At 47.5% G+C, this 26,106-nt stretch overlaps 1 protein-coding gene across 1 annotated transcript in view; it reads right to left on the bottom strand.

Moving 5' to 3' along the window:
• Positions 1-641: 641 nt before the first annotated feature.
• LOC144805623 (uncharacterized) overlaps positions 642-26,106 on the bottom strand; it is a 127,761-nt gene continuing 102,296 nt past the window's right edge. The window contains 1 exon segment of the mRNA XM_078672146.1: positions 642-2,865. Coding sequence (XP_078528272.1) covers positions 1,558-2,865 — 1,308 coding nt within the window. The 3' untranslated portion in view covers positions 642-1,557.

Raw genomic sequence — 26,106 nt, 5'->3', positions numbered from 1 at the left:
AACTACATAACAACAGCAGTGTGACCTGGAAGCTGATTGTTTCTCAATTTAGTCCTAGTTTGTGATTACCTTACAGTGCTCACATTATCATCCGCGCTAGAAGAGATGGGAGCCTGGGGTGTCTGGTCACAGAAGCTCATTTACATACAAAGGGGGGTGACAGCCTGTTCACAACGCACAGCACAACTTGTTTACGTACAATGCTTGTGCACAGAACAGGGTAAAGTCTTGTGTCTCTTTTTTTCATTTTCTTTAATATATCCTGCACCTCGCTCTGTTCTTCTCTTTCTCTTATTTCAATTCATCATAAATTATTCAATTTCACTATTGCTTCATCAGCACGGCACAAGTCGGAGGGTAGCCACAGTTTGAAGGGGTCCCCCTACTATCACCTCGAAACGGGACTGAGTTCCACCTAGCTCCTTAGCCTGCAACTGGTAATTGTTACTTTGTGCCCCAGCACTGCAGGCACAGGCCTCTGAGTGTTTGTTTGTGTGAGTGGCGCAAGAGAGGAACAGAGAACTTGACACAATTAGTCCTTCTATTGCTTAATACATTGGCTGGATAAAGAATAACGTCAGGAAACAAGCGCAAATTAAAAGCACATTTTATTTACACAATGTTTCTTTTCTTTTAATCCACATTGTGCTTGTCTCCCACTGTGTATCCTGGTACATCACGTCACTTTGCTATGTGTACGGAAGTGAACAATCACTGGAAACAAACACTTTTATAATTCTGCAAATACTGTTATCTGATTTTCTTCTTTACTGCTATCAGGGTCTTTTATCATCTGGTATTTCAATGTCCTACATAATTTGAATTTTATCTTTTTCCATAATTCATTCCTCTCACAATACCTGCGCTGTTCAGCTCTTGTCTATGTCCTCAGATGGGTCAATATTATTTTAGATGTTCTTAAGTTCTTTCCGGAATCTCTGCATCTCTAGGATTATTTCCATGTGAGTTAAATGAAGGAGTGTGTTCACTGAGGGCTGTGTGGGATCGAAAATTGACAAAAGCCCTTCTCACTTTCAGTGCCCTTCTATGTTTTCCCCCGTGTGTTCACTGATGACTTTGTAGCTCTGATCGTCGACAAAAGCTCTTCCCACATTCATTGCACTTGAGTGGCTTTCCCCCTGTGTGTGTTTGTTGATGTTTTCGTAGCATTGATAACTGACTAAAGCTCTTCAAACATTCACAGCAATCATATAGTTTTTTCCCTGTGTGTGTTCTCTGATGTGTTTGTAGGTCTGATAATTGACTAAAGCGCTTTACACATTAATTGCACTTGAATGTTTTTTCCCCCGTGTGCGTTCGCTGATGTCTTTGAAGTTGTGATAACGGACTAAAGCACTTTGCACACTTACTGCACTTGAATGGTTTTTCCCCTGTGTGTATTCGCTGATGTGTTTGAAGGTGTGATAAGTGATTAAAGCACTTTGCACATTCAAGAAAGAAGGAACTGTACATGGCGAAACCCTAACTAATAACCTGGTGATCAATCTGTCTACTACAAACCTTACTGATACACACAACCAAATTCTCAATAAAGGATTATCCTTCTGCCCAACTGTGTGTTCGCTGATGTCTTTGAAGGTGTGATAACTGACTAAAGCACTTTGCACATTTACTGCACTTGAATGGTTTTTCCCTGTGTGTTCGCTGATGTTTCCTTAATGCTGAAGAGTCGCAAAAACTACTGTCACATTCACTACAATGATAAGGTTTTTCCCCCGTGTGTGTTCGCTGATGATTTTGGAGGTTTGATAAGTGACTAAAGCTCTTCCCACATTCACTGCACTTGAATGGTTTTTCCCCCGTGTGTGTTCGATTATGACGTTTTCGGTCTGATATCCGACTAAAGGTCTTCCCACATTCATTGCATTTGAATGGTTTTTCCCCTGTGTGTATTCGCTGATGATTTTGAAGGTGTGATAAGTGAATAAAGCACTTTGCACATTCACTGCACTTGAATGGTTTTTCCCCTGTGTGAGTTCGCTGATGTTTCCTTAATGCTGAAGAGTCGCAAAAACTACTGTCACATTCACTACAATGATAAGGTTTTTCCCCTGTGTGTGTTCGCTGATGACATTTTAGGTATGATATCTGACTAAAGCTCTTCCCACATTCACTGCACTTGAATGGTTTTTCCCCTGTGTGTGTTCGATTATGATGTTTTCGGGCTGATATCTGACTAAAGGTCTTCCCACATTCACTGCACTTGAATGGTTTTTCCCCTGTGTGTATTCGCTGATGTATTTGAAGGTTTGATAATTGACTAAAGCACTTTGCACATTCACTGCACTTGAACGGTTTTTCCCCTGTGTGTGTTCGCTGATGAACCCTTAATGCTGAAGAGTTGCGAAAACTACTGTCACATTCACTACAATGATAAGGTTTTTCCCCTGTGTGTGTTCTCTGATGACGATTTCGGTCTGACATCTGACTAAAGCTCTTCCCACATTCATTGCATTTGAATGGTTTTTCCCCTGTGTGTGTTCGCTGATGACTTTGAAGTTGTGATAACCGACTAAAGCACTTTGCACATTCACTGCACTTGAACGGTTTTTCCCCCGTGTGTGTTCGCTGATGTCTTTGTAGTTCTGATAATCGACTAAAGCTCTCCCCACATTCATTGCACTTGAATGTTTTTTCTCCTGTGTAGGTTTGCTGATGAAGCTGGAGTAGTGATGACAAACTAGAGCTCTTGCTGCATGTGTGTGATTCTTCTTTCTTGGTTGGTGTCTGCGGGTCGGGTATATATTTGTCTACATCCCATGACTGCATTTCCTGATGGGCCGACATGGCTGATAAAACACTTGGCTTTTTCTCACACACTTTATATGTGTGCAGTATTTTCCACGTTTGATTTCTGTTTTAACAATAAAATGCGATAGCCACCAAATATTTGCCACACTCCTAATATGTAGAAGGTGTCTTTGTAGGCGATTGTGCCTTTAGATTGGATTATGGCAATGCACGCTTGCGGGTAAAGATGTATCTTCCTTCTGACCGGTGCAAATTGGGACAGTCCGTTGTATTGTAGATATAAGAACTCCTCTTTCCTTTACCCGTCAGTTGTCTGGCTCCGCTCTTTTGTGCTCTTTTCTGGTTACTGTGGTTCGGCCAGAAAGAGTTTAGAATTCACCTAGAGCACGGAATGATGGCTTGTCATCATTTTATAAAACAAAGCACTGTGGTAATCACATCATACCGCCCCCATGATCAAAGCTGGTGTTGGACACTTGTTTATGCAGGAGGCGGTTTGTTATTGTTATTGCCTTAATTTTCCAAGGTCATTTCTTGGTCTTGTGGCGTTGAGGTGCACAACTCAGACTCTTACAATCACTGAACTGCCCTTGATGCTTCATCCGGGATCTGTCAATTTGTGCGCAGGTTCCTCTGTCGCCGACTGCGCTGATGTTTTCCTGAATACTGGAGCTCATTATTTCTGCTGTTTTTGAAGATTAACCGCATTCGCTTCATTATTGATGTTCATTTCACACATTCAAGGCTTGTTTTCTGTTGGATGTAAAGATATTTAAAATTATTAAATGGAAACATAATGGAATGAGAATTCACAATGTTTAACTGGTTGTAAAAGACACTCCACACAATGCAGCGCAGCCCCCCCCCGCGAGGCTACGCTGCGTGGCACGACAGGAAGGGAACAGGTGCGCACCATATTTTCAGAGATACGGCTCTCTCCTTCCCTTTCCCTTGCGTCGGCACGGATAACAGAGGCACTGCATCAAGCACACACCTTAGCACCAGAGCGCTAGCGTGTGTGTGTCTGTGAGTCCAGCATGGGTTTTGTACAGGGAGGACACCCTTCCTGTACAAATTATTATGCCTCGACACGAGGGAAAGCTTTTACCATTTTGCATACGTGTTGCACAGTGCAGCACACATGCAAAGTCAGAAAAGGAAGAAGAAATGAAAGCATTTCTGCTTCCTTGCACCTAGTTTTGTGGTTGCACAAGAACACCCATGCACCACCCTTGGCAGGCCCCCATGGCATAAAGTAATGCCAAACAATGCTATGCGCAGTGTCACATTACTTTAACGTTATTTCCAGCGCTAAACAAGTTTAGCGCTGGAAAGTAAATTAGGAAAAAAGATTTTGCGCCATTTTGTGCCTCTTTTGTGACGCAAACACAGTGCAAAATCTTAGTATCGCTTTTGAAACTTAGCAAGGAATATTTCATCATACACAGATATTTAACTAAATGTTATGTTGATCAGGTGACATTTTATTAATGTCTGGAAAAGAGGTGATTTACCAGGGTTTACAGAGTAACTGAGCAAAGTAAGGGCACTGACGTAGCACCCAAGTGCTAGAGGTACAGCTTAAGATAGACGCATATGGTCAAGATTTCAATTAAACAACAGTAGAGTGTAGAAAAAGAGAAGGATCAGGCTGGGCTGCAAAATTTTCAGTAACTCTTTATGAAGTATACAACAAAAGTAACTCCATTTACACACTTTTTCTCATTCTTTCCGATTTACTTAAAATCATCTCAAATACCAACTCCTGTCTTTACTCTCTGTTCATAAGTCACCTTTGACACTTTCAACAGCTCCCTTGGATCAAGCATTTCTGGTTTCTTCTAACCTGGCAGATTGGAACATTATTGTGAGTTGAGGGGGGTTTCCTATCGTCATAACATCTCTCCATCCCCATGAAACTAGTGTAGCTTACATCACCCGGTTCTGGCCCTGAAAGACAACTTTAAAAAGCAAGTCTTTAGTTCTTCCTAAGTTAGATAAAGTTCTGTAAGATGCAGCTCCTTCCGGGGCTTTTGTGTAAAACAGAGCGAGGGGTTCACTGTAAGGCCCGCCCTTTACATTATAAGCGCAGATAAGGCAAACAAACGTTGATTCATATAATTTAATATTCAACGACATCAGTCATTTACTACTTATAGAGAATCCATCAAAACCAATAATTTACCTGACATATCCCCGCAGCAGATGTGTGCATATTACTCTTTTTCCCCCCTTTTCCAACATTACATGGCATCTGGCATGACGTTGTCAGTTTGGGGCCCAGGATGCCACTTTGTGCCTGGATGGGCATTTGGCAGAGCGGGAGGAGGTGTCAGTTATCCACAGGTGATGCAGCATTTCTACCTTTGCATATTTCTTATCTTCTAGTTTATCTCATTTCCTGTCCTTCGGTCTCTCTACTGCCCTCTGGCTGCTCACTCACTCTGTGGGGTTCATCAGAAGTCAGATAATGGCCTGACACTCACAAGGCCGTGGCTCTCACTTCTACAACACTTATTGCGGACAAAGGGCCTAGTTAGTGGAGTGGGGGGATGCAGGACATTTGCCAGGCGGCTACGTGGGCCTCGCTGCACACGTTTGCAAGACACTACTGCCTGGACAGTCAAGTCCGGAGGGATGGCTTCTTTGGCCGTTCCGTCCTCCAGGACTTTCTGGTGTGATTATTGGTTCGCAGACCCACCACCGGGGTTGGTATTACTGGGGTATCTATTCTACGGTAAGGAATCTATCACTAACGTGACTCTTTCAGATGCACAAGTTAGTACTTGTGTAACGATATATCTGTAAGAGACATTAGTTTATTTATTTATTTATTTGCGTGTTTGTATCACGCTGGGATCGACTCCCGACGGAGTATCTCCGCGCCTTTGGCAGCCATAATGCAAATAACGAGTACTGGCAGTGAATGCTAGCAGTCTTGGATTAGGAAAGTTTTTAATTGTTTCCTAAACGGGAGGTGGTCCTTACAAAGTCTCAAAGTTAGTGGGAGACTATTCCATAGGGTTGGGCCAGCAACTGAAAGGGCTCTATCTCCTTGTCTTGCTTTTTTTGCTCTAGGAACACGCAGCAAGGCCTGTTCGCTAGATCTCAGAGAGCGCGTGGGTGTGTAAAGAGAGAATTTATTGGACAGATAAGCAGGGCCCTTCCCCTGTAAACATTTGTGTATTATACAGCAGGTTTTGAACTTCACCCTCTGTTTGATGGATAACCAGTGCAGCATGGTCAGAAGGGGTTTAGAGGGGGTGCGAGGGGGCCGGTTTAGAACAAGGCGAGCAGCGGTATTTTGTACCACCTGAAACCTGGAAATTACTGCTTCATTTGCTGACAGTAGTAGCCCATTGCAGTAATCCAGGCGACTCAATACTAGAGCCTGCACCAAGGTTTTTCTAGTAGAGTCTGGCAGCAAAGGAAATACTTTCCGTAGCATCCCAATGATATGGAAACAGGAACCCACCACTTGGTTGCCATGTTGTTTTAGGGAGAGCTCCTGGTCCAATCGGACGCCGAGGTTTTTCACCACCTGCTTGGGCTCGGGGACTGGGCCAAGATCTTGAGGCCACCAGTTAGTGATAGATTCCTTACCGACCCACCCATCCTCCCCGTTCTGTGAACCGATATCTAGGGTTAAGGTCATCCCCTTTCAGGGCCCTAGTTTCAATGGCACCAGTGTTGGTTTTAGCATAGCTCTGCGTTTCTGGCGCGGAAAAGCTGTGTCTAAGAACTGACTTCAGCACGCGGAGGCGGCGTCTGCGACGACATCATCACGGCGCCCACGATGCCGACGACGGACGCGGAGCCGCAGACGACGCCTACCGACGCGCAAGGGTACTGCTACGCAAAAAAATCCGAATCCAGTCTGACACCTAGTCTCCGCTAGTGAGAGCAGACTGATTCTTGGAACTCTATTTTACATGGGTATGCCTGGCTATTCATTCTCATGACACTAACAAAAGCGTACATCGACCTCAGTAGGATGAAAGGCTTGCTTAACATCCCGAGCCCAAAATTCTCCTTAATCCGGCTCACTACTCCCCAGCCTGCCCTCTGCAGGTCTGGCGCTGCCACAAGGTGCTGAAACTCTTCCCAAGACCACACACATGAGTCCTACCCCCTCTACGATGCCCTTGAGTATGACTGACAATGAGGAGTGGAGGGAAGGTAGTGCATGAGCGAGATGCTGCTGACAGTAGGTGAAAGGGGTGACAGAGTGAGGAGGGACTGAGCTGAGGGCAACCTCAGGAGAGAGGCTGGGACTGGAGCCTCTGCAGTGGATCAGACATAGTAGGGGTGCTCTAAGCTTGGCCTGCCTTATCAGACCTACTCCACTATTGCCCTGTGGCCTTAAATACTGAACAGCTGTCTTTATTCGCCCTTCAGCGATATCAGCTAAAAGCCGGACTAGGGTAGGAATCTGGAGTTCTTGACCGACATGGACTAAACACCTGTGTCTCTGGGTGAATGCTTTTTGTTTCCAGGCAAAACACACATTTTTCAACATTGACTGATCACACCTCCCGATTCCTTCCAAACAGAGGCACACCTCCCTAACAAGTATTGGAGCGGTGCATTTCCAGCTCTAGCTGTGGCTGCTGACCGAAGCGCAGGGCGCGACCTGGATCGACGCCAAGTACAGTGATACTTTTACATTAAGATAAACACAGTTATTCAATTTTAAATAAAAAAAATTATATATTTTGTTTAAAAAAATCCTATATGGAAAGAATTCACTTATCAATTAAGGGGCACTATTAAACCCTATGCAAAGTGTTTAAGTACATTTTGTTAGAAGAAAAAAAAGGCCAACTGACTTATTAATGTAAATGAGGCTAGAAATATCCTTAAAAGGCAGCCCTGTCAAACACTGAGCTCATGGTATATATCGTATGTCTCTACGATGAGCAACACGCTACTTTCATAGAGCCTGTGCTGGCGCACCTGTCCATCTTTTTTAGTGATCCCCCAATGACCTCTTTCTCCATAGATTCACTCACTACCACCCTCCAACAGTGTACGCCATCTCTCAAGCGCCCCTCTCACACACCATTAATTTGTTGTATAGCACTACTCACACCAGAGTATGGTGTCAGAGCACTTTACGTGACACAGAGATAATGAATCAAATGTGTGTATATCAGTATATAAAAAGAGTGTTTAGTCTGGAGAAGCACAAACTCAGGATTTAAACCATACCCCAGTGGTTGGGATTGGCTCCAGTGGTTGGGATTGGCTCCAGTGGTTGGGATTGGCAGGATTGGCTCCAGTGGTTTGGATTGGCTCCAGTGGTTGGGATTGGCTCCAGTGGTTGGGATTGGCGGGATTGGCTCCAGTGGTTGGGACTGGCCCCAGTGGTTGGGATTGGCTCCAGTGGTTGGGATTGGCTCCAGTGGTTGGGATTGGCTCCAGTGGTTGGGATTGGCTCCAGTGGTTGGGATTGGCTTCAGTGGTTGGGATTGGCTCCAGTGGTTGGGATTGGCTTCAGTGGTTGGGACTGGCCCCAGTGGTTGGGATTGGCTCCAGTGGTTGAGATTGGCTCCAGTGGTTGGGATTGGCTCCAGTGGTTGGGATTGGCTCCAGTGGTTGGGATTGGCTCAAGTGGTTGGGATTGGCTCCAGTGGTTGGGATTGGCTCCAGTGGTTCGGATTGGCTCCAGTGGTTGGGATTGGCTCAAGTGGTTGGGATTGGCTCCAGTGGTTGGGATTGGCTCCAGTGGTTGGGATTGGCTCCAGTGGTTGGGATTGGCTCCAGTGGTTGGGATTGGCTCCAGTGGTTGGGATTGATTGGCTCCAGTGGTTGGGATTGGCTCCAGTGGTTGGGATTGGCTCAAATGGTTGGGGTTAGCATTACTAATAAGACTCTATTTCTGCCTAGGCAAACCGTTTTAGCAACATTAGGATAATGAAAGCCCGGGAAAAAAGCAGAACGTTCTAGCCTATACCGTGCAGTTTCATGCAGCTCTTTGATAATTCATAGGTCACTGTGCTATATTAGGATTGTGAGCTATGAATTGCAAGTAACAAAAAGATCTCTGTGACAAAAGCAGTAACCACTTGAGCCATCCACATAAATTCAGCTCTGTGATTTGCATGGTACACGTCCTTTGCAGCAGGCGTATTAACCCTCTACGCTACTTTATAAAAACTAAAAACTGCCACTATACAGAGTTCCATCTCTCTCCTGCAGGAACCTTAATCACCAGAGTCATTTTGACATTTTCCTTAAAATTGCTGAACACACTGCACAACCCTAAAACCAGACTTGCTCAACAGGCATACTGACGTCACGTATTAGAAGGCGCTCTCGCATGCGATAATGAACACGCGCACAGCCTAAAGGAAGCATAGGTCCCTGCTACTGTGTTTCAAGTTATAGACATCTAAAAAAAAAATCATCCTTACCAAAAACGAAAAGATTAAGCAACAATAGGACCCGACAAAGGGCCATATGTAGGTAAATCAAAAATACCGAATCCTTAATACCAAATTTTACCGAATCGGTATTAAGAATTCGGTATATGCGATGTAGATAAAAAATCGGTAAACATTACCGATTCGTTAAAATTCGGTAATAAATACCGAATCGGAACGAATCGGTAAAAAACAAAAATACCGAAATTCCAATACTGAATCGGAATTACAGAATTAATTACCGAATCGGTAAATACCGATTCGGTAATTTAAAAATTCGTAATTCGATGAATCAGCTAATCCTGTGTCACACAATCACCTCCCAAACAGGAAGTGGCCACACCCAGGCAGCTGCACAGGACCTGGAGCTCACTGTGAGGCAGGCAGTCAGGTGAGCTGAGGAGCCAGAAGCCACAGAGCCTCACAGCTACAAACAAGAAAACTAAGAATGTCAGCCAGGACCATCACAGGCTTTTTGGACCGCAGTCCCACCAGGTGCCCGAATCACAGAAGATTGCAAAAAACACAGTTGATGGACAGAATGTAGAACAATGTCATACATTCACCCCAGTACAAGGATCTGGGCCTAAATCTATCGTTTTTTTGCACTCCACACCACCCTGGGTTAGACACTGGCTATATGCAAATCATCTCTGACCCTGTGCCTCATGGGAACAGTCCAGTCCGAACTACCAAGCCATGTCTTTCCCATACCGGAATCAAGCAACCAAGGACCGGTTTCTGGCTATCAGCCTTCATCAGCCTGGATAGCTTGATTCCAGTGGCGTGGAGAGCCTGGGACTCACGTCTGAGCATACCCAGCACACTCGGGGTGAAAATTGCAAAAAACACAGTTGATGGACAGAATGTAGAACAATGTCATACATTCACTCCAGTACAAAGATCTGGGCCTAAATCCATCGTTTTTTTGCACTCCACACCACCCTGGGTTAGACACTGGCTATATGCAAATCAGCTCTGACCCTGTGCCTCATGGAAACAGTCCAGTCCGAACTACCAAGCCATGTCTTTCCCAGACCGGAATCAAGCATCCAAGGACCGATTTTTGGCTATCAGCCTTCATCAGCCTGGATAGCTTGACTCCAGTGGTGTGGAGAGCCTGGGACTCACGTCTGAGCATACCCAGCCCACTCGAATCACAGAAGAGGCAAATCTAGAGTATCATTTGGGACAAAATAAATGCCATAGGTGTGACCCAGCGTACCTTTGAGGACGTCAGGAAGAGGTGGTACGACCTCAGGAAGACAGCAAAAGTAAGGATGGCAGAGGCAGGCTGCCAAAACAGGTGGAGGAAAGAACCGAGCACCAACACCAACACCACTGGAACTGATGGTGGAGTCCACCATCCAGCCGGAGAGTGTGAGTGGCGTGGGAGACGCAGACAGCTCTGCCAGAGCAGCAAGGAAACAAGGTAACAAGCATGCCCAGCATGCTGTGCTACCCCCTCCCCAACCCCAATCCCCATAGTGGCATAGGGGCTCCCACTCCACTCCATGTCTTACTCATTACCTGCTATGCATTATGGGGGATGTAGTCAGAGTGAACTTATGTATAGGACAGTCAGGCTATCAAAATCAAGAGCTTGTTAAAGTAATTGGCTATGTCAGGACAACCACTGTGATCTGTAGGCATGATGTTTAATGTAATTCAAATGCAGACAGAGCAGTGAGTATATCTACATTTGTGTCATTAGAGGCGAGACATCTCGCAGTGCTGCATCACCACCCCCTTTTTGAATCGCAGAGGGTACAGAGCAAAGAGAGCCAGGCCAGAGGAGAGCCAACATGCGGAGGAAAGCATGCCTGCAGGGACCACAAGCTCGGCGCAATCACAGCCACCAAATCCACAACCACAGGCATCACCAAAGTGCCAGGGAACGCCACCATCCCCTCATACCCAGTCCCCATTGCGACGATCACCAACACCACCACCACCACCACAGTCACGCAGGAGGCATGCCGTTGCCACCCTCCAGAGTCGTCAGAGGAGGGCACAGGGGTCCAACAAAGTCCAATCCATGAGGGAGGCAACAGGGAGAGGGCTGGTACTCCATCCGAGGGTGCCCATAGTTCATCCCGACGCCACAGGGCACCTTCACAAGATCGGGATTTAAGCACCTGCCAGCGACAGATTTGCTCCTTCCTGACAAAAGTAACTCAGACAGTCAACCTGACGCCAAACTCTTTGGAAACCGGAAATCTCATCTGCGGAGCACCTCAAGGTTCAACCCTCAGCAGGGCCTTCATCAACACTTACATAACCCTTACCGGCCAACATCATCTGTGCCCACTACATCAACATCCTCTCCAACAACGACAACACACAACGCATACTGTCCCTCTTGGACAAAACCCACAACACAAGGAACAAGTGCACCACCTACATGATGGAAGAAGCCACCTGGATGACTCCTGTATCATAGTACACTCCTCATCGACGCATGATGAGAGAGTGCAGCAACCCTTTGTAGCATTGTCACACACGTGATCCTGGGTGCTTCGGTCACCCACACATTTGGAGGTGGAGCTGAAGTCTCACTCGGACCCGGCTAATTCTTCAAACTATGGAGAAGAAGTAGAACTTCACATGTGACATTGCTCAGATGTCTGCTGTGTGCCCAGTAGTACCCGACTATTCTGCACTGAGCAGACCGTATTTTCAGCCAGTGATCCTAAAGATATGTGTATAGAGAAGAGAGGCCAAGAAGAGTGACTGACAGCCCCACCAACATCTGCCAAGACAGACACCCTGCAAAGAGACTGTGAGAAGTTGGCCTGGTAGGGGATGTTTCCAATTCTGGAACCACCTACTACCTGACCAAACAATCCCTTATGGTGTCTGGTTGTAAGTCAACCTTATTAGACAAGCTATCCTAGGGGTAGCATGGACTAAGCAGCCTAAAGGCTTAACTTAAGAGGTCGTGTTAAGCGAGCTGTTTTACCACATACAATCCTGTAATACCAAATGAAAGGACACCACACAAGTATATATTATAAAAATATATGTGTTTATTACTAAAAACAATCCCCAGTATTCTTTATGAATAAAGGGGCACAAGCGTTAAATCAAAAGCACTGTTTTAAACATACAAAGTTGCACAATTATGGATGAGGGCAGGGGGCCACTCAAACCATATACTAAACAAGTGGTATAAGAGATGCCACTCGAGCAGTGGTTAGGCCTAGGGCCTAGGGAATCGCTGGGAGTAGTCAGGACAAGCAATGCTGAAGTCGGGAATGGCCCTCGGGATTCGGGAGATGTGCGGAAAGCGCACGCATGTACCAATGTTAGCCAATGGTGCGTAAAAGTCAAAGAGTTAAAGTTTAAGGACACTTCCGCTGAACCTAGAGGAACAAAACTTAACACACAGACCCTAGAGGTGTGCACCAGTGTGGGAACACCGGCGGAGCAAAGTTACCTCACCCACAGGAAGTGGGTGCACAGGGTCGAAGTGGCGTCGGGTTTTGACACGCAGGCTCTTGGTGCTTGGAGCTGAAAGGGCTGCAGGCGGGTTAAAGATGAAGTGTCCGGTGGAGTCCAAGGGTGGACTCAAGTTGTAGAGTACCTGAAAGCAGAGGGGACAGAGTCTGGGTCACTCAGCAGTGACCAGGGTGGAACCAGGACGGAACCAGGCAATGTCGGGCGCAATCAGGTGGTCGTCGAGGAGCTTCTCTCCGCTGTCACGTGGGCTCTGGGGCATCTGCGACGTCCAGGAGCAGGTCACGATCTGTCCCACGCAGGCTCTCACCGTCGGTGCAGTCGGCTTCAAGTTTGGAGCAAACAAGCCTTGGTAAGAGCAATCCACGCAGGATCGGAAGATTGCTTCTCACTCGGACCCGGAAGGTCAGAGTCGGGGCTCCTTTTCAGGGGAGCTGGTGTGGATCTGGAGCAACCAGAATCACAAGTCTTCTTAGGTAGTTCGTCGGCACAGGGACCACAAGCCAGCTGGCAAGTGACCGGGCCAACGCGTTGAGCCAAATCGTGCCAAAGGGCCCCACGCAGCACTCGTCGAGTGTGGAGGGCTGAACTTCGGCTCAGGAGTAGCTCAGGGTGGGGGCTTCTCAAACCCCGGTGTACAGCTTCGAGGGTCACTCGTGGGCTGCACGGTCAGCGTCTCGTGGTCACTTCAAGATGGCGTGCCCCACGCTTCCGGTCGCCTCCACGGGTCTCAGCTTGGCAGGGACTGTGGATCGGGCTGTTAGAAGCTGGGCAGGCTTGATCTCGTCGATCTCAGTCGCTCGAGTTCCGGCGGGAACTGCAACTAAGTAGACGTCGAGGGCTGGATGGTGCCTGCTGCTGCAGGGTGGTCACTCCTTGACCACAAGGGAGATTCTTCGGGCTTCCACGTTGAGATGGAGGGCGAAGGGTCCAGAATATCGTTTCAAATGTTTCTTCCAGGAAATCTGATGTGCATTGGCACTGCTCCCACTCTTATTCGAATCTGGTGGGCGTGATTACCTGCTAGGTCCCCTCCTATGGGTGGGACCCAGGAAGTGGGTGGATACACCCCCTTCCTTTGATCCAGGCCGCCCTGGCACGAGGGCTGGAGTGCCCCAGAACCGGTTTGGCCGGATTATGCAAGGGGCAGCCTTGTGCGCCCCAGGCAGTGTCTGGTTTCTTTCAAACCTCCCTGCTACAATACACTATCTCCTGTCTGGAGGGCGGTGACACCCTCCTGTGACAGGAAACCCTTTGTCCAGGACCCCCTTGACTGGGTTTCGGTCAGCTCCAGGGGTCCAGACATTTGTCTGTGGCAGAGGCATCCATTTTGTGGATCTTAAGGCCTTTGGAGAAATCAACCGCATTAAAGTGAAGTAACATGTCTTACCCCTCTAGAGGGGTGGAATGCCATCCCCGTCGCCAGAACTGGCGAGGGGATGGTATTCCAAAGCGTATGACACCTTACACGACATGTTTTGATAAAGCCAAACCAGAGTTGCTAAATAACCGCGAGGATTATAAGGCACTTAATAGTATATGGTATGGCATTATCCTGAAACAGCTTAGGGATTTGTTCCCGACGGCTGCAGACAGGCTCAGCTCATGCTAGAGCTCCATCTCACATAAAAACCATGCACCCAGCCTCCAGGATTGGTGAGGCCTGTCTATAGGAGTGGCTCACAGGTTTACATGTGTCCAGATATAGGTTTAGACATAGGTATACTATATCTAAGCAAGGGGTGTGTACACCACCTTACCCCAGCTGAGTGATCAGCCAGTTGTGTCAATTTAAGAACCAGCCAGGGGTGGCAAAAGATATGCTGCAGCCCCTGGTAGGCCTTAGTGGCTCCTGTGCCCTGTGCACCTATAGTGCATTCTACAGGGGCTGACAAGGAGTCCATTTCCAATTGGTATGTGCCTATAGCACATGTGTCATTAATTTAGTGAGAGAACAGCAGGCTGGGGGTCTGATCAGCAGGCCCACAGCCTCAGTAGTCGAAAACCAGTGAAGCAAAAAGCAAAAATTTGGGGTGACCATAGGATAGCAGACCCTACTCTCCTACACAACCCCCCCCCAAACGCAGGGACATTAAACTAACCTTGACCAGATAAGTCTTCATGTTCTAAGTGGAAGTACCTGGAGAGACCATCTGCATTACCATGGTCAGTCCCTGGGCGGTGCTCCACTGTAAAGTCCATCCCCTGTAGGGAAATGGACCACCTGAGCAGTTTGGGATTTTCACCCTTCATCTGATTAAGCCATAAGAGGGGCTTATGGTCTGTTTGCACCAGGAAGTGAGTTCCAAACAAGTAGGACCTCAACTTCTTTAATGCCCAAACCACAGCAAAGGCCTCCCTCTCAATGGCTGACCAACGTTTTTCTCTTGGGGTTAGCCTCCTGCTAATGAAAGCAATTGGCTGGTCTTGACCATCTTGATTAAGTTGTGAGAGTACAGCTCCCACCCCCAACTCAGAAGCATCTGTCTGAACAATGAACTGTTTGGAGTAGTCAGGACTCTTTAGGATAGGTGCAGAGCACATGGCCTTCTTCAGGTCTTCAAATGCCTTCTGACAGCTAACTGTCCACTGAACCTTTTTTGGCATCTTCTTGGATGTCAAGTCATTTAATGGTGTCACTATAGACCCATAGTTTTTCACAAACTTTCTGTAATACCCAGTCAGGCCCAAGAAGGCTCTGACTTGTGTCTGGGTAACTGGAGGAGCCCAGTCCTGTATGGCCTGGATTTTGCTTTCCAGTGGCTGAACCTGGCCTCCACCTACTAGGTGGCCCAGGTATACAACCTTACTCTGCCCTATCTGGCACTTTGTGGCCTTGATAGTTAGGCCTGCCTTTTGCAGGGCCTCCAAAACTTTCTTCAGGTGGATCAGGTGATCCTCCCAGGTGGAGCTAAAGACAGCAATATCATCCAGATAAGCTGCACAAAAGTCATCCAACCCAGTAAGGACTTGGTTCACCAACCTTTGGAAAGTGGCAGGTGCATTCTTCAAACCAAAGGGCATTACCACAAACTGATAATGCCCACTAGGGGTAGAGAATGCTGTCTTGGCCTTTGACTCCTCAGCTAGTCTGATTTGCCAGTAGCCAGCTGTCAGATCAAATGTGCTCAGAAACTTGGCAGAAGCCAATCTGTCAATGAGCTCATCTGCTCTTGGAATGGGGTGAGCATCTGTCCTAGTGACAGCATTGAGACCCCTGTAATCCACGCAAAACCTCATTTCTCTCTTACCATCTTGGGTATGAGGTTTTGGCACCAGGACTACTGGGCTGGCCCATGGGCTCTCTGATGGCTCAATCACTCCAAGCTCCAACATCTTTTGCACCTCAGCCTTGATGCAATCCCTGACATGGCGAAGAAATTATGCTTCCGAGGACAAGGCCAAATACAAAGAGTCTCTGACTACGTATAAAGTAATGATCACTGAAGCCAAAAAATCATTCTATTCGTTAAAAATTGATAAGGCAAAAAATTCTAGCAGACAATTGTACGAAATTACAAGACTTCTGACCGGTAAGGCACCCGATTTGACCCCCCCAGTATCTCAATTATTCTGTGACTCACTGGCCAACTTCTTCTTCTCAAAAGTCAACGACATCTATCAGGCCTTTTCTTTAAATCCAATAATACCACTTCCTTCGGATTTGCCATCTGATAAAGTTATGGACAGTTTTTCGGTGATCACTGAAGAACAGACTAAAAGGATTATATCCTCAATAAAAACTGGATCAATACTAGATCCTTGTCCAGTCTCAGCCCTCCTACCAGTAATAGATACCATCATTCCAGCTACTACCTTGGTCTGTAACTTGATACTTGGCTCGGGTATTTTCCCTGACTCCCTAAAAAACACACTAATAAAACCTTTACTGAAGAAATCAACTCTAGACAAGGCAGATGTGAAGAATTACAGGCCGATTGCGAGCCTACCTTTTCTGGCCAAGGTGATCGAAAAGTCCATGAATCAACAGTTAGTTGAATTTATCGAGAAACATCACCTACTGGACGAAACCCAATTTGGATTTCGAAGATATCATGGCACTGAAACTGCCCTAATTAAGGCGGCAGATGACATCAGGTCAATTCGTGATCAAGGAGGGTCAGCAGTACTTATTCTGCTGGATCTGTCGGCGGCCTTCGACACGGTCGATCATAAGATCTTGGTCGACCGTGTCGAAAAGATGGGTGTTCATCACCTAGCAAGAAACCTGATTGCATCTTTCTTAGCCGATAGATCTCAGGCTGTCACCTTGGGCCCGTATCAATCTGCCAAACTGTCATTACCATGTGGTGTACCTCAGGGCTCATCCCTAAGTCCGACACTGTTTAATATCTATGTGTCGGACCTTGCTAATGTCATCAGAGCATATGGGATGAGCGTTACCTCCTACGCTGATGACACCCAACTTGTATTGGCCATTAAAGATAACGGACCCAGGGTGGCGGATAGTTTTAGGCAGGGAATCACTGCAATCAAAGAATGGATGTCACAAAACTGCCTTAAACTTAACTCTGATAAGACGGAGGTGCTCATTTTTGGACACCTCCGCCCAGAGTGGTCAACAACTTGGTGGCCACCAGCAATGGGGGACCCCCCGGGTCCAGTTACCAAGGCAAGGAATCTGGGAGTAATTTTTGATGTAGAATTAAATTTTGTGGCTCATGCTAATAAGGTAGCGGCAACAGCTCACTACAAACTGAGGATGATTAGAAAAATCATTCCTTATTTGCCGGAGACTGCCGCGAAAACATTAATAAGTTCTTTGGTGTTGTCATCACTCGACTATTGCAATGGCCTGTTCTTAAATGCCCAAGCTAGGACTCTGAATAAACTGCAATCAGTGCAGAATGCAGCGGCGCGTCTGCTCTGTAAAATACCCAAGTTTTCCCCTATATCAGGCTCGATTAAGGGACTTCATTGGCTTACAATCCGAAATCGGATTAAATTTAAATCACTCTGCATCATCTATAAAACACTTCATGATCAAGGACCAATTTTTTTCAAAAGTATGCTGATACCTTATAAACCAGGTAGACAGCTTCGATCGGCCAATTTGAACCAACTGGTGGTCCCTCGTGTCAAAACAGCTTCCTGGGGAGACCGTCGTTTCACAGTGGCAGCTTCCAAATTGTGGAACACTCTGCCACAATACATCAAGACGTCCTCCTCACTTCTTCAGTTCCGTAAGGGACTGAAGACTTGGCTCTTTGATCAATAAATCCATATCATCTAGTGTGCTGCCATAGATATTTAGGGAATCTCATCAGCGCCAAGACGCCCACGGGTATACGCTGCGCTTAATAAATTGTAAAAAATAAATAAATAAATAAATAAATCAGGTTGCCTGTAGATCTTATTCTTGACAGGCAGACTGTCACCAGTGTCCACCACATGGGTACACCAGTCAGTTTGGCTGGGTGTGAGTGAAAACATTTGCCTGTGAGCCTGCAAAACTTGTCTGCAGTCCCTCTGTTGCTGGTCAGTGAGGCTGCCTGCCAAGGCTACTCCATCAACTGAACCATCATCAGGGTTCTGGGAAAGCAGGTCTGGGAGAGGGTCACTCTCTTCCTCCTGTTCCCCATCTGTGGCCATGAGCAAGCTCATGTCCTCCCTGTCCACAAATGCTTTCAAGCGATTCACATGGATTACCCTGTGAGGGCTCCTGGGTGTTCCAAAGTCTACCAAGTAGGTGACTTCCCCTTTCTTCTCAATAATAGGATAGGGTCCACTCCATTTGTCTTGGAGTGCTGCTGGAGCCACTGGCTCCAGTACCCATACCTTCTGTCCTGGTTGGAACTCTACCAGTACAGCCTTTTGGTCATGCCAAGCTTTCTGCAATTCTTGGCTGGCCTCCAGGTTTTTGGATGCTCTTTCCATGTACTCAGCCATCCTGGAGCGGAGACCAAGTACATAGTCCACTATGTCTAGTTTGGGCTTTTTGAGAGGTAACTCCCATCCTTCCTTCACCAAACACAATGGACCTCTCACAGGGTGGCCAAACAAAAGTTCAAAAGGGCTGTAGCCAACCCCCTTCTGTGGGACCTCTCTGTAAGCAAAGAGCAGGCAGGGTAAAAGAATGTCCCATTTCCGCCTGAGCTTCTCTGGTAATCCTTTTATCATGCCTTTAAGGGTCTTGTTAAATCTCTCCACAAGCCCATTGCATTGTGGATGATATGGGGTGGTAAACTTATAGTTTACTCCACATTCCTTCCACATTGCTTTTAGATAGCTGGACATAAAATTTGTCCCTCTATCTGATAGTACCTCCTTAGGAAAGCCCACTCTTGAGAAAACTGCAATGAGGGCTTTTGCCACCACAGGTGCTGTGGTGGTCCTTAGGGGAATAGCCTCTGGGTACCTGGTGGCATGATCCACTACCACCAGTATGAATCTGTTCCCAGATGCTGTTTGGGGGTCCATTGGACCCACAATATCAATTCCAACTCTCTCAAAGGGGACCCCCACCACAGGTAGTGGTATTAGGGGGGCCTTTGTTGTGCCACCTGACTTACCACTGGCTTGGCAAGTGACACAGGAGCGACAAAACTCCTTGACATCCTCTGACATGTGAGGCCAGTGAAAGTGTGGAACAAGCCTGTCCCACGTCTTGTTCTGGCCTAAGTGTCCTGCAAGGGGAATATCATGGGCCAAGGTAAGGAGGAATCCCCTAAACTGCAGAGGTATCACCAGCCTCCTGGTCATGCCAGGCTTGGGGGCTCTAGCCTCTGAGTAAAGGAGTCCCTCATCCCAATACACAGTATGGGTACCTTGGGCATCCCCAGCAGCCTCAGCAGCAGCCTGCTGTCTGAGGGGTTCAAGGGAAGGGCAATCTAATTGAGCCTGCCTCAGGTCTGCCCTTGAGGGTCCCCCTGTCCCCAGAAACTCAACCTGGTCAGGTTCAAGCTCCTCAGAGACAGTCTCCTCTTGGACTGCAGAATCAGTTTCCTCTGAAACCTGATCCTCAACCTGGGGCAAGGTGGAAGGCGAGGCCTTTCCTCTCTTGCTCCTTCTCTTGGGTTGTGGCTGGTCTATTGTCTCAAGATCCACCACTGGTTCAGGAAGGCACTTCTTAGCCTGAGCCCTTGTCATGGCAAGGACATGCTCTGAAATCCCTAGCATTTCTGCATGAGTCCTGTACTCCACTTCTGACCATGCTGAGCTTTCAAGGTCATTGCCTAACAGACAGTCTACTGGTAGGTCTGCACTCACCACAACTTTCTTTAGGCCATCAACCCCTCCCCAGGAGAAGTTCACAACTGCCACACTATGGGAGGTAGTGGAGTTGCTTGCATTGGTTACTAGGTAGCTCTCTCCTAGTACAATCTGTCCAGGGTCCACAAAGCCAGGGGTCACCATGGTGACACTAGCACATGTGTCCCTGTAAGCTTGAGCCAGTTTCTCATTTATTAAGGGAGTCTGCCTGTATTTGCCCAGGTTAGTGGGGCTTACTGCAGTGGGCAACTCAATGTCCACATCATACAGGAGAACTGCCTGTGTAGGGACTCTGACTAGGCCAGATCCTACTTCAATACCCAGGGTCAACCCAGCTACACCCTTGGACTGTGTTCCACCACTGCTTACTGTACTTGGGGTTGCAGTTGCTTTAGGAGCTGTAGTGGTGGGAACTGGATTTGCCTTGGTGCACTCACTGCCCCAGTGTGAAACTGATTTGCAGGTATTGCACCAAGGTGTCTTTGGACCTTTGTTCTTCTTCTTCTTGTTACCAGTTTGGGAACCACCCTCCTTACTATTAGTTTGGGGGCCTGAAGACTTCTGGTCTTTTTCTTTATCTTTCTGATTCTGATTACCACCCTTCTGGTCTGTTTTCTTCTGGTCACCACCTTGGTTCTGGGGTTTCTGCTTAATCCTTGTTCTGACCCATTTGTCTGCCTTCTTTCCCAATTCTTGGGGAGAGGTCAGATCAGAGTCAATAAGGTATTGATGCAACAGCTGGTTTGTACAGTTATTAAGGATCTGTTCTCTCATCATAAGATTGTACAATCCTGTATAGTCTGAAACTTTACTTCCCTGTAACCAACCCTCCAAAGCCTTAGTGGCACACTCCACAAAATCAGTCCAGTCTTGAGTCTGTGCTTTCTGGGTGTCTCTGAACAACAACCTGTATTGCTCAGTGGTTAGGCCATACCCTTCAATGAGAGCACTCTTCAAAACAGAGTAGTTTTTGGCATCCTCAGGTCTAACTGTGAGGAGCCTGTCCCTCCCTTTCTCAGAAAAGGAGTACCACAAAATTGCAGCCCACTGATTCTCAGGAACCTGCTGTACCATGCAGGCTCTCTCAAGAGCAGTCATCCATTTGTGGATGTCATCCCCTTCTTTAAAGGGGGGCACAATTTTGGTCAGGTTTCTATTATCATAGGCCCTGTCTTTTTCTCTTGGAAAATTGCTGCCACCAGTGACATCTAAGCCACTTAATTTCTGCTCTCTTGCCAAGGCAAGTCTAGCTTGAGCCAAGGCTACCTCCTCCCTCTCTATCTGGAGTTTGACAGCCCTCATTCTGGCCCTATGCTCTAGCTTTTGAGAAGCATTCATGCCTCTCTGTGATTCCCTGGAGGCACTAGAAATATGAGAGTCCCCTGAGGGGGATCTCACTCTTCTGTTGCCTGGGAGAATAACATGTTGGGTTCTGGGGAGGTGCTGGCCCTCTCCATTCCCCAGTAGGTCCAAGTTGGCCTGGCTAAGCCTACCAACTGGAACCTGGCTACCCTGATCCTGTACTTCTAAGTCCTCAACCTCTGAGTCCTCATCCAAGTCATCATCATCCTCCTCTTCAGGGGGATCAACTGCAGGGGGGTTCCCTCCAGTTCCTGTATCTAGGGAAGCTGCTTTTGCCTTCTCTAAGTCATCCTGTTCTAGGATTTCTACCAGGATTAGGCAGGTGGGGCTTCTGCCCCTTTTTAACCCTCTTGCTTTGCACAAGGCAATCAAGTCTCTGCGGGTTAGTTTGTCATATCCAAAAGTTGCCTGGGTAGGGTCAACTGTCACAGGACTAGACCCTGAGGCCTTTCCTGTGTCAGACATGGTTACTAGTGAGGTGTAAGTGGTGCACTTACCTACACTAAGTGTTTTCCTACTGGACCTTGCTAGTGAGTTGTAGTCAGGGGTGTGCTACTCCCTTCAACCTACAACTACTAAGTTCAGTAGAACTTAATATGCTAAGCTTTTGATTTTATATGTACCTAGAGGTACTTGATGTGATCTTTCAATTTGATATAAAGATTGCAATGGTAAAACAACAGCAAGCTCAAATCCGCACCGCTGCTCACCAATGTGAGAAGTTGGCCTGGTAGGGGATGTTTCCAATTCTGGAACCACCTACTACCTGACCAAACAATCCCTTATGGTGTCTGGTTGTAAGTCAACCTTATTAGACAAGCTATCCTAGGGGTAGCATGGACTAAGCAGCCTAAAGGCTTAACTTAAGAGGTCGTGTTAAGCGAGCTGTTTTACCACATACAATCCTGTAATACCAAATGAAAGGACACCACACAAGTATATATTATAAAAATATATGTGTTTATTACTAAAAACAATCCCCAGTATTCTTTATGAATAAAGGGGCACAAGCGTTAAATCAAAAGCACTGTTTTAAACATACAAAGTTGCACAATTATGGATGAGGGCAGGGGGCCACTCAAACCATATACTAAACAAGTGGTATAAGAGATGCCACTCGAGCAGTGGTTAGGCCTAGGGCCTAGGGAATCGCTGGGAGTAGTCAGGACAAGCAATGCTGAAGTCGGGAATGGCCCTCGGGATTCGGGAGATGTGCGGAAAGCGCACGCATGTACCAATGTTAGCCAATGGTGCGTAAAAGTCAAAGAGTTAAAGTTTAAGGACACTTCCGCTGAACCTAGAGGAACAAAACTTAACACACAGACCCTAGAGGTGTGCACCAGTGTGGGAACACCGGCGGAGCAAAGTTACCTCACCCACAGGAAGTGGGTGCACAGGGTCGAAGTGGCGTCGGGTTTTGACACGCAGGCTCTTGGTGCTTGGAGCTGAAAGGGCTGCAGGCGGGTTAAAGATGAAGTGTCCGGTGGAGTCCAAGGGTGGACTCAAGTTGTAGAGTACCTGAAAGCAGAGGGGACAGAGTCTGGGTCACTCAGCAGTGACCAGGGTGGAACCAGGACGGAACCAGGCAATGTCGGGCGCAATCAGGTGGTCGTCGAGGAGCTTCTCTCCGCTGTCACGTGGGCTCTGGGGCATCTGCGACGTCCAGGAGCAGGTCACGATCTGTCCCACGCAGGCTCTCACCGTCGGTGCAGTCGGCTTCAAGTTTGGAGCAAACAAGCCTTGGTAAGAGCAATCCACGCAGGATCGGAAGATTGCTTCTCACTCGGACCCGGAAGGTCAGAGTCGGGGCTCCTTTTCAGGGGAGCTGGTGTGGATCTGGAGCAACCAGAATCACAAGTCTTCTTAGGTAGTTCGTCGGCACAGGGACCACAAGCCAGCTGGCAAGTGACCGGGCCAACGCGTTGAGCCAAATCGTGCCAAAGGGCCCCACGCAGCACTCGTCGAGTGTGGAGGGCTGAACTTCGGCTCAGGAGTAGCTCAGGGTGGGGGCTTCTCAAACCCCGGTGTACAGCTTCGAGGGTCACTCGTGGGCTGCACGGTCAGCGTCTCGTGGTCACTTCAAGATGGCGTGCCCCACGCTTCCGGTCGCCTCCACGGGTCTCAGCTTGGCAGGGACTGTGGATCGGGCTGTTAGAAGCTGGGCAGGCTTGATCTCGTCGATCTCAGTCGCTCGAGTTCCGGCGGGAACTGCAACTAAGTAGACGTCGAGGGCTGGATGGTGCCTGCTGCTGCAGGGTGGTCACTCCTTGACCACAAGGGAGATTCTTCGGGCTTCCACGTTGAGATGGAGGGCGAAGGGTCCAGAATATCGTTTCAAATGTTTCTTCCAGGAAATCTGATGTGCATTGGCACTGCTCCCACTCTTATTCGAATCTGGTGGGCGTGATTACCTGCTAGGTCCCCTCCTATGGGTGGGACCCAGGAAGTGGGTGGATACACCCCCTTCCTTTGATCCAGGCCGCCCTGGCACGAGGGCTGGAGTGCCCCAGAACCGGTTTGGCCGGATTATGCAAGGGGCAGCCTTGTGCGCCCCAGGCAGTGTCTGGTTTCTTTCAAACCTCCCTGCTACAATACACTATCTCCTGTCTGGAGGGCGGTGACACCCTCCTGTGACAGGAAACCCTTTGTCCAGGACCCCCTTGACTGGGTTTCGGTCAGCTCCAGGGGTACAGACATTTGTCTGTGGCAGAGGCATCCATTTTGTGGATCTTAAGGCCTTTGGAGAAATCAACCGCATTAAAGTGAAGTAACATGTCTTACCCCTCTAGAGGGGTGGAATGCCATCCCCGTCGCCAGAACTGGCGAGGGGATGGTATTCCAAAGCGTATGACACCTTACACGACATGTTTTGATAAAGCCAAACCAGAGTTGCTAAATAACCGCGAGGATTATAAGGCACTTAATAGTATATGGTATGGCATTATCCTGAAACAGCTTAGGGATTTGTTCCCAACGGCTGCAGACAGGCTCAGCTCACGCTAGAGCTCCATCTCACATAAAAACCATGCACCCAGCCTCCAGGATTGGTGAGGCCTGTCTATAGGAGTGGCTCACAGGTTTACATGTGTCCAGATATAGGTTTAGACATAGGTATACTATATCTAAGCAAGGGGTGTGTACACCACCTTACCCCAGCTGAGTGATCAGCCAGTTGTGTCAATTTAAGAACCAGCCAGGGGTGGCAAAAGATATGCTGCAGCCCCTGGTAGGCCTTAGTGGCTCCTGTGCCCTGTGCACCTATAGTGCATTCTACAGGGGCTGACAAGGAGTCCATTTCCAATTGGTATGTGCCTATAGCACATGTGTCATTAATTTAGTGAGAGAACAGCAGGCTGGGGGTCTGATCAGCAGGCCCACAGCCTCAGTAGTCGAAAACCAGTGAAGCAAAAAGCAAAAATTTGGGGTGACCATAGGATAGCAGACCCTACTCTCCTACAGAGACACACTGCAGACACGCCTCATAAAGGTACATACATAGCCTATTTATTTATTTATTTATTGCATTTATATGGCGCAACAGCTACCCTGAGGGTTTCCCGGCGCCCTGGATCAGCATTACTTGTTAACGTGCGAAAGGCAAATTATAGATCAAATAGCCAAGCTTTCACTCCCTTGCGGAATCGTAGGCAGCATGGTTCCAGTCTTAGTTGGATAGGGAGTGAATTCCACAGTGCCGGTGCTAAGTGGGAGAAGGAACGTCCCCCTTGTCGAGCTCTCTTTACCCTGGGCACGGTAAATTTAGCTTGACCTACTGAGCGTAGATTTCGCGAGGGGAGGTATTTTCTAACCATTTTACATAGATACTTAGGTGCTATTCCTGCGTTTATTCTGTACATATAGCACAATGCTTTAAACTTTACTCTGCTGGACACCCTCAGCCAGTGTAAGTTTTTAAGATGTTCAGTCATCCTTGTTCGTCCTGGGAGATTAAGGAGCATTCAGGCTGCGGAATTCTGCACCACTTGCAATTGGTTCAATGTTCTATTCGTAATTCCCAGAAATAGGACATTACCATAGTCTAAACGCGACATGATTAAGGCCTGAATAACAGTCCTTTGTGCCCTATCAGGTAGTTGCCATAGTATTTTTCTAAGCCATTTAAGGATGAGAAGGCATGTGGAGGCAGTTTTGGCTATGTGTGTCTGCATAGACATTTTGTCATCAATAATTATCCCTAGATTTCTTGCAGATTGCACTGCAGTTGGGGGGTCACCCATCTCATCAGGCCAATGTATTGGGCTCCAGAGATTCTTTTGATTGCCGAATATTAATAATTCGGGTTTGTCTCCGTTCATTTTTAATTTATTAGCCTGGAGCCAGGTGGCCATTTTAAGTAGTCCAGCACGGAGGGGAGAAACAGTGTCTTTGTCTGGGGAGGAAAGGGAGAACACCAGTTGCGTGTCATCCGCATAGGAATATATGGTAAGTTCCATTTCTTCGGCAATTTCAGCTAAAGGGGTGACATATATATTGAATAGAAGGGGGCTTAATATGGAGCCCTGAGGTACACCATAAGGAGATGTGTGTATCTCTGATCGATTATTTTTGGAGAAGACCTGATAGGTTCGTTGTTGGAGGAATTGCTCCAGCCATTTCAGTGCCTTCCCTTTTATTCCAATATCTTCTATTCGTTTGATGAGGGTGTCATGGCAGATGGTGTCAAAGGCGGCACTCAAATCCAGAAGGATGAGTGCCGTCGTGCCTCCCCCATCGAGTTCTTGGCGAATGATTTGTGTGACCCCGAGTAGGGTGGACTCCGTGGAGTGCCCTACCCTAAAGCCCGATTGGGAGGGATGTAGGAGATTATGATCATTAATGAAGTCTGAGAGTTGCC

This window comes from Lissotriton helveticus (assembly GCF_964261635.1).
Source record: "Lissotriton helveticus chromosome 1_1 unlocalized genomic scaffold, aLisHel1.1 SUPER_1_unloc_16, whole genome shotgun sequence".
Taxonomy (NCBI): Eukaryota; Metazoa; Chordata; class Amphibia; order Caudata; family Salamandridae; genus Lissotriton; species Lissotriton helveticus.
Note: the sequence above shows the minus strand (reverse complement) of the source record. Positions and strands in the feature narration are given on the sequence as shown.